Source organism: Leuciscus leuciscus, assembly GCF_965113295.1.
Source record: "Leuciscus leuciscus genome assembly, chromosome: 8".
Classification (NCBI taxonomy): domain Eukaryota; kingdom Metazoa; phylum Chordata; class Actinopteri; order Cypriniformes; family Leuciscidae; genus Leuciscus; species Leuciscus leuciscus.
In genome coordinates this window covers 10,920,313-10,928,786 of record NC_138732.1, presented here as the reverse complement: position 1 = coordinate 10,928,786, position 8,474 = coordinate 10,920,313, and the positions used below count along the sequence as shown (strand labels likewise).

At 39.5% G+C, this 8,474-nt stretch overlaps 2 protein-coding genes across 3 annotated transcripts; both read right to left on the bottom strand.

Annotated features, from left to right (window-relative positions):
• Positions 1 to 381: 381 nt before the first annotated feature.
• scocb (short coiled-coil protein b) lies at positions 382 to 2,785 on the bottom strand. The gene is made up of 4 exons (XM_082177896.1): positions 2,641 to 2,785; positions 2,123 to 2,226; positions 1,312 to 1,392; positions 382 to 1,098 (listed from the first exon to the last, which is right to left on the bottom strand). The coding sequence occupies exons 2-4, from the start codon at positions 2,139 to 2,141 to the stop codon at positions 956 to 958; spliced, it is 243 nt and encodes an 80-aa protein (XP_082034022.1). The 5' UTR covers positions 2,142 to 2,226; positions 2,641 to 2,785; the 3' UTR covers positions 382 to 955.
• Positions 2,786 to 4,188: 1,403 nt separating this feature from the next.
• On the bottom strand, positions 4,189 to 8,411 carry LOC309504378 (uncharacterized protein). 2 transcript variants are annotated; one of them, XM_082177445.1, is made up of 4 exons: positions 7,358 to 8,411; positions 6,983 to 7,269; positions 6,231 to 6,327; positions 4,189 to 5,641 (listed from the first exon to the last, which is right to left on the bottom strand). In XM_082177445.1, the coding sequence occupies exons 1-4, from the start codon at positions 7,650 to 7,652 to the stop codon at positions 4,785 to 4,787; spliced, it is 1,536 nt and encodes a 511-aa protein (XP_082033571.1). In that variant the 5' UTR covers positions 7,653 to 8,411; the 3' UTR covers positions 4,189 to 4,784. The 2 variants fall into 2 exon arrangements, with proteins under 2 accessions (XP_082033571.1, XP_082033572.1); XM_082177446.1 differs by having other exon boundaries at positions 6,983 to 7,167.
• Between the last annotated feature and the right edge of the window lie 63 nt (positions 8,412 to 8,474).

Genomic DNA, 8,474 nt, shown 5'->3' with positions numbered 1-8,474 from the left:
GTTCTCAGTTTTAATCTTGGTCTTGCTGTAGGTAATCATTCCAACATATTGGTCACTGCACAGTTAAACGCTAGACTGTTTGTCCTTCCGAACACCTTTGGTGACCCTGTGAAAGATGAAGACACACATTCAGATGCATATTCACAATTGAGAGCAAGGGTGAAGGAGAGGAAGGCATGTGGATAATAATGCTACTCTATGAGACTCAGTTCCTCACTCCTCTGATGAAAGCAGATGGGTACCAGAGACTATAGTCCTCCAAACTCTGGTGGAATATGTGTAGACTTGAATCCCAGATGAAGTGAGGTGACTGAACGAGAAGCAAACAACCACAGGGGCCTACAGAACCTAAACAGAAGGACTCACTCACAGCACAGCAAATTATTATTATTATTTTTTAATTAAAACAGGCATTTGCAATGCCACACAATGGTAAGATTCTACACATACAAACACAACAAATGCATAAAGATATTCAGAGGCACAGATGTAAAGCAAGCCAGAGAACTCCCTTCTGTTGATAGCACCAAGAAAAGGGTCTAAATTTCATTCCCTGATCAGAATGACCTGAAATGTTTTCTCTCAACTTGAGTATAATCAGTGCTGATACAGACAAACAGCTCAGCGGGAGAGAGCAACTGTCATGCCATCACAACTGCACTCTCAACTACAAAACAAAAGTGTGAAATACAAAATACATATTTTAAAAACAATTTAAAATATTACAAAATTAATATCGTACCCTGTCTGAACATAAAAAAAACTACAAAAACAACCTAACTAAAATGATTTTTAGCATGAACAAAACCATTGAAAATTAAATGTAAACAAATATTAATACTGATAAATAAAACAAATGTAAACATTTACCATTTTAGTGACATAGGGATAAAATGAGTCTAGTGGAAGGGTTTATCTGCGTGGGGTTGTGGGTCTGGGAGAGAGGGATGCTCTCTTACTTCCGTTTGCTTTTGGAGTCAGTGGTCTGAAACACGCTAGATGCCGACATGAGGTTCTCAATGTACTGCCCAAGAACCTGATTCTCTGATTTTAGCTTCAGATTTTCTTCTTTTACTGCGTCCACCCGAGCTGAGAGATCTACCAAAACGAGAGAGAGAAAGACTTAAAGCTTGTTATTTAATAAAAGGTTGAAAAGTGCAACACCAAGGTCGATTTAGGGAATGCATAAACTGATAAAATGTATACCTTCAAAGCAATGTAAGTTGCTTTGGATTAAAGCTTCTGCCAAATGCATGAATGTTAATGTAAATCTGTTAATATAAGGTAAATCAAGTGGCGCTGGTTACTTGCCTTCAAGAGTATTCTGCAACTCAAGGACCTGGTTTATAAGTCTGGTCTTCTCCTCCAATTCCACCTGGTTTTCTATGTCCCCTGGAAGACAAAGTCACCATCAAAATAAGTTCCCCTTCCTCTTGCGGCGACATTTCTTCACTTCTCTGATTACGTGTTTAATAGCGCTATGGCGGTGCAACCTGTCACTCACATGACATCACAGCAATAGCAAACTACAACCATCCAATCAATTCCCGATGGACAAAATCAAGGGTACTATACGGTTATCTGGACCACACCTAACCCTAACCCTAACCTGTGTGGTCCAGATAAATTATTTACGTGTGGTCACGTGTGGTCCGGATAACCGTATAGTACCAAATCAAGTCCTGTCCTACATTTTTTATTGTTCGAGAAGTTTCATTCAAATATACGTCAAAATAGGAAAGAAAAGACAACTTCTGTTTCATGCCGACTTTAAACACCTTGCACTGATAAAGCCCTTAATGCTTATTATTAACAAAAAATTAAACTATTAAAATTTAATGGAGAATTTTTTTACAATATAATGCCCCTCCTACAGTATACATGTATTGATTAGAATTTACATTTGAAAAAAATATCATTTTTCATCCTTTTTTTCTGTTTATTGTCAACTGTTGCAATTTGATTTCAATTTGACATTCATTTGATACCTTAATAAAATAAAAATATGAAGGGAAAATAATTAAACTCTTGACAATTATGTTGCTGTGTGTGGTAACGTTACTTTCTATAAAACAAAACAAAAAATTGCCAAGATTTATCCACAGTCCACATTGGATCTTACCATCCATGTCAGAATTCATGGCGAAATACTCGTCTTCTGTTTTGAAATGCAGGGCTGCGACTCGAGTGAACACACTTCAGGATGGGCACAAGGCCTGATGGAAACTGTAAAAAATAAAATAAATAAACAAATAGACCAGGAGTTGAAAAAGACATTCAATCATAGATATGGACGGCGTCTTATTCGTTGATGCTGCAATGCTAGGCGCTACATATCTAAATAGCATGCGAATTGTGTAACGTTGTGTCTATTTTATGTAACATAATAGTAGGCTATATATTTTTGTAGATGGCCTAAGTCATAATACACTAAATAAAGCGCAAAATAGTTGTATATCTTATTGTAAAACTGCTGCTACTCAGTTTAGCTGCGGTTAGCTGACACACACAGCTGATGAGGTAAACAAACCAAGACACTGCCCATTACACACTGCTGAAGCACAATTCATATCCTTCGCTTATATGTATACTCATATAAATCTACAAAATAAAAATAAATAAATAAAATTATACCCAAACCTTTGAAATGTACAATTAGACCGGATGAAGAGGTGTCACTGCACAGCGATGTCTTCTGGAGTCTGACGTCATGGATTAGGGATTTAACCGGTGATATTATTTTAACCCTTTAGATCCCACAACAAAAATCTTTTATTATAAAGGTAATTATTTTCCTAAGCAAATGTTACATTAACTAATGCAAATAAAGACTGTGGACAATGACATTTTTTTTACTATATTGACCCTCATTTATTTTTTTGTTTTTATTTTTATTATTGTGTGGTGTTTCGTACAGTATTTTTTTTATTATATCACTATGCTCATGCTCGTTTTCTCTCAATAAAACAAACAAACAAACAAACAAAAACGTTATGACTTCGTTAAACTATAGTGTTCATTTCAAAGAACTGCTTCAAAACTGGTTGACTCGAGAACTGCTCGGACTTAAACACAAAAAGGGAACACATCGTTTGGTCCAATTCCAACGAAACGTTCTGAGCTGCTATTTTTGGGGGAAGGATTTTCAAACACTGAAAATCCACGTGCAAACAATATCATCAAGCATTTACAAACGCCTTTCATATGTTAAACTTGAGGGGGAAATGACTTTTAAATAACAGGCAAATAAGCAAGGCGCATTTCATGAGGTGTTGAAGGCATACAAATGTTGAGCTATTCATCCGAATCTTGAGTAACGTTTATCTCTGGTAAATGGAATATTACCTTTGACTCTTGACTCTTTGATTGCTGGTCATGATTTGTTAGCACACAAAAGAAAATATTTTAAACAATGTGACAATGTTGGTTACCAGAGAGTTGACGGTAGCCATTGACTTCCATAGAAGAAAAAAAATAAAAAAAAAAATATATATATATATATATATATATATATATATATATATATATATATACATGGGCGTCGGAAGCAAAAAAAAGTGGGTGGGTCCTCCCCCAGAAAAATGTTACTTACACCATTTCATGTATTCTGATGCCTTTTAATTAAACAAGTAAACTAAACTCGCATCCACGTCGTGCATTACATGCACAGATATCCGTGGATTAACCTGCTGATACCATGGTAATTTGCCAGCATTGACAACTTAAAGCTGTTATTGATGTTTGCAACGCAATATTTGACTGGAAGGGTACAACGGGCGTTTTTTTCGTCAGTTGCGGCTCGTTGAGAAATATAATGTAGCGATTTCAGCGGAAATGGAGTTTAATTCATTAGGGCATTCCTCAAGTGGAATGGATTTGGCTGACGACGCTCTGAAAAGCGAACAGCTATGCGCTGAATGTAAAAGTAAGCGGGTCCAATATCATTGGTCTTAAAAAGTGGGTGGGTCTTGTCCCACCCATATACAATGGTTCCGACGCCCATGTGTATATATATATATATATATATATATATATATATATATATATATATATATATATATATATATATATATATATATACTGTCTGGTTACCAGCATTCTTTAAAATATTTTCTTTTGTGTTCAACGGAAGAAAGAAACTCATACAGGTTTGGAACAACATAAAGGTGAGTAAATGATGACAAAATGTTTTGAAAAAACATGAACTAGCCTATTCCTTTAATTACAAGACCTAAAGCAATACTGTTATCATCACAACAAATATTTCACTTCTGAATAAAAACAACACAAAAGATACTTAAGAATGCATGAATAACACAATCGGTTATTAATAATAAACGTTTTAAAGTTTTTAAAAATGTCCTTGTTCACAAAAAATATTTCACAGCCTGTTATAAGTTGCTTGACATAACAAAATAGAGTTGTTTGCATTTTTGGAGTTGGAACAGAGGTGCTTGTTATGTTGCTATATATATACACTCTAACTGTGAATAATGAGTAAACCGTTTTTGAATAATAACAATAAATAAGAAAATCCACTTTGAGATATTGTCATTGCACTAGGTTAAGTGTGCCTTGCTTTGAGGTTTATGGTTTGTGTACAAGTCAGCAAGTAATGAGATCATGTTTGGGGTAATTAAAAGAAGCATGTGGTAAGATGCAAATAGAAAAATTAGAACTACAGAAAATTAATAGAAATATGAAGGATAAGGTCTTTTGAGCGCTGCAGATCTGACTAGTTAAGGTCTAATATTGTGTAAGATTCTCACGAACAGTGTATGACATTAAGTGTTATACAGACACTGATGCTGCTTGAACTGCTCAGTATCGCTGAATGTCTGGTTGCACTGAGAGCAGTGGTGGGAGTTCCGCAGCGCTGGGAGTTTCACCGTTGCATCTCCAATGTGGATGTGCTGATGCCGTTTAAGGTATTCCACTCGACTGAATCGTTTCCCACACGCCCCGCACTCGTACGGCCTTTCACCCGTGTGGATGCGCTGGTGCCTCTCCAGGTTGCCGAGACGACTGAAGCTGCGGCCACACTGCGGGCACCTGTGTGGACGCTCACCTGTGTGAACCAGCTGATGGCGTTCGAGGGACCGCGAGTGCGTGAAGCGTTTGCCACAGAGTTCGCAGTGGTGCGGCTGCTCTCCCGCCTGCACGCATTCGTGGTTCTTAAGGCTCCAGGCATGGCCGAACGCTCTCCCGCACACAGAACACTGATAAGGCCGATCCTCGGCCGCGGGGCACGAGTGCTTCATGAGGTCAGACGTGGAGTTGAAGCCGCTGCCGCACCGTGCGCAGAAATGCAGCATGTCCCCGCTCTCTCCTCCCGACTCCTCTTCCTTGTTCGTAGGGGCTGATGGGAGTTCTGTAGGGTCTGCCCTATGTGAGGAGGACGACATACCCTGCTGAGAGCTGCATAAACCGTCTAGTCCGATGAACGCCACACCTTCGGATCCACACGCCTCCTGAGACGGGCTGCCCAGACCGGACTCTGCCTCCTCACGTTCACGCTCCGCCTTGAGGGCCGTCTCCAGTCCACTGAGCTCGTCTCCAACAGTCATTGTCTCCGCCGCTTGCCCCTCCCACACTTCAGCAGCAGTGGATTCAGGACCAGTAGAGGCGGGGCCCATTTCTCCTGCAGACACAAATACTCATTATAGTACATTTTAGTTTGCACATTAAGGATCTAAGGATCTACATTTGATCTATTTAATGCATCATTGCTGAATAAAAATATAAATTTCTCCATTTTTAAAAAAAAACTTAACGACCCCAATTTTTTTCCAAAATCTATTTTTGAAATAAAAACTTTTTTGTGTGCATTTAATCACCCGTCATGTTGTTCCAACCCTGTATGCTATTCTTTTTTTCAAATGAGGAACTTCTGAAGAATTTACACTTTTCTATACAACAGCAATTCATGGTGCACACGACTGTCAACTAGCTCCAAAAAACAAACAAAAAAACACTTGCAACATTACAGCCATGGTCCCTATATACTGTTAATGTATAGAGAAAAAGTGTACATGCATATTGTAAGTGTAGTGTATTTCTCCTTTTGTTTCACAAAACAAAACAAAAAATAGCACACAGATTTAAAACAACATAAAAATGGAGAATTGACAGAATTGTGATCTTCGAGTAAACTATTCCTTCAACTGTTCACGTTTGCAATCACAAAACAACAATAACCGTTTTCCAAAACAGAGCATTGCAGTGCTTACCGTGGGTGGGACTGGGGGAGGGAGGGCTGGTTTCACTTTGGTTCATCTGTAGAGCCTCTTGCAACAGCCTCAGGGAGTCTGATCTGTAGCCTTCCACCTTTAACCATCATCCCACAGAAGCAGAAAGAGCGAAAACGCAAGGTGTGAAATAAATTCCCTTTGCTCATAATAATGCTTCTCTTTTAGAACTGATAATAAACACTTAAGACACATCTGAGGTGGGAGTAACCGTGTTACTTATGTGCTGTTATTTTAACATTTAAACTAGGTTTAGTGCAATGACGGCATTTTAGTTTGATTGGCAGGTAAGCGGGCGGTCCTGAAGAAGCTGTCATATGCTTTTCTGACAACCTCCAATAGTCCACTTGTGGTTTGAGCAACAAGATGATAAAATGCATGAGCCCTATTTACACTTGTAATTAACATTGTCCAATTTTGTTCTGATCTATCTAGCAGTCTTTGCATATTTTGGGAATATGAATTACACATAAATAACATGATCTCAATCTAGAGGGAAAGACAGTGACATCAGCGCTGAAAAAAGTGAATTACAGTTTCTATAGTTGTTGTCTACAATGATGGGTTATGTTCTTTGGGCAGTTTTGCACTTGCAAAATATACTTTGATTTAAATTAGTTTGAGTTTGCAAAATGGGATTGTTCTCTTCAGATCCTTCTGTCCGTAGCCCTCTGCATCTCCTCTCTATCCTCCTATCCCTGCAGCTCATTCCTAACATCCGATTGGCTACTCACCTCCTCTTTAATGCCGGCCACCTCCTTCCTCTCCCCAGAGACGCATATCCTTTCCTCCTCCTCCTCCCCCTCCCCACCTCCTTCAGTTGGCAGATGGACACGGAACACGTCCCTCCTCTCATCCCTCACTCCTCCAGTCCCCTCATCCCACGCATTAGCACTCCACTCCTTCCCTTGCTTGCCTCCTGAGAGAGAAAGATGGGAGGGGGAAGAGAGGAGAGAGGAGGACAGGAGGGGGAGGGAGGAATCCAAAAGAGGAGGAGAGGGAGGAGAAAGAAACCTGAGAACTGAGGAGCAGGTCGCCATTATGGTTTCTCCCTTAAAGCACGATAAAACAGTATCACCCAATGAATCCGAGTTGGCCAGTGCGCTTACTTTGGAGATCCGTTCTTCGCGCTTTGCGCGCGGTGTCGTCCGCGCCAAGCAGACCAGACGCGCGCCGACTGGCCGCCCAGCCCATGCCATATTTGCGTTCGTTTCTCAATTTATTCTCTGTCAGCCTCAGTCTCAATTTCAGCGCTTCGTTCTCTTTTCTGTTAAGAGAGATTTCCACCAGGTAGTCGTTCACCGTGTCCTGGAAGAGTTTGGTGATCTCGCACACGGATGCGCGGACCAAACTGTCCATGACAGCGGTCAGGTGTGCTTGAAAGGTCTTGACCGATTCCGCCATAGCTTTACTAGTGTTCAGTCGCACATATAATAAATAAAGTTGTGCCCAAAAAACTATCAACGAATCCCTGTTACGCCATATATCAGCACCAGTTATACTTCATGTTTTCAAACATCCGCTTTACAACAACAACAAGACTTAATTTAAATGCGCATGTGGTTAAAATAATCTGACATCAACAGTGGCAACGGCTGGCACCCGTAACTTTGTACACAGCCAATGGAATGAACCCTGTTCCTCTATCTTTAAGCAAGCGACCACACAAATCAAACCCTCAAAAGATGAAATTCCACTCCAGATGACCGCACAAATATCGTGGTCGCCTAAAAAAGATCTGTATTCATGTTTTACCGGTGTTTATGCGCTATCAGCGGAACAATTTCACCCAGTCGCGACCACCCCTCTCAACTCAAGAGGTTTTAATTCTCGCCTACAATATTATTTCCGGATGTCGTGTTCTGCGCATGCACAGAGCTACCGTAATTACCCGAAAAAAATTGACCCACGAAGGGTCAAGGTATGGCTGGTTAGCTTTGGCAGCTAGCCCCTGCTGGTAGTTTTCTCTCTCTCCATTGAATAAACATATTGTCAATTATGCATACAAAATCATAACACATAAAAGAGAAAAAATAATAATTGTAGCAAAGCACTTTGAGCTGCATTCCTCGTATAAAATATGCTATAAAAAATAAAGTTTATAATTATTAAAACAGATGTTTCAGCATTTGATTAAAATATAAACAATAAATACAATTAATTAATAAATACAAATATTTTAAACTTTCAATTATACCCAAAAAGAAAAGATGGCAGTTTGTGCAT

Coding starts and splice junctions, on each gene's coding strand:
- scocb (XM_082177896.1), bottom strand. Junction 1,099..1,311: donor GTTGCAGAATACTCTTGAAG/GCAAGTAACCAG, acceptor TCGTTTTGGTAG/ATCTCTCAGCTCGGGTGGAC.
- LOC309504378 (XM_082177445.1), bottom strand. CDS start 7,652: ATGGCGGAATCGGTCAAGACCTTTCAAGCACACCTGACCGCTGTCATG. Junction 7,270..7,357: donor GCGAAGAACGGATCTCCAAA/GTAAGCGCACTG, acceptor CCTGCTCCTCAG/TTCTCAGGTTTCTTTCTCCT. Junction 6,328..6,982: donor TGGCCGGCATTAAAGAGGAG/GTGAGTAGCCAA, acceptor TGATGGTTAAAG/GTGGAAGGCTACAGATCAGA.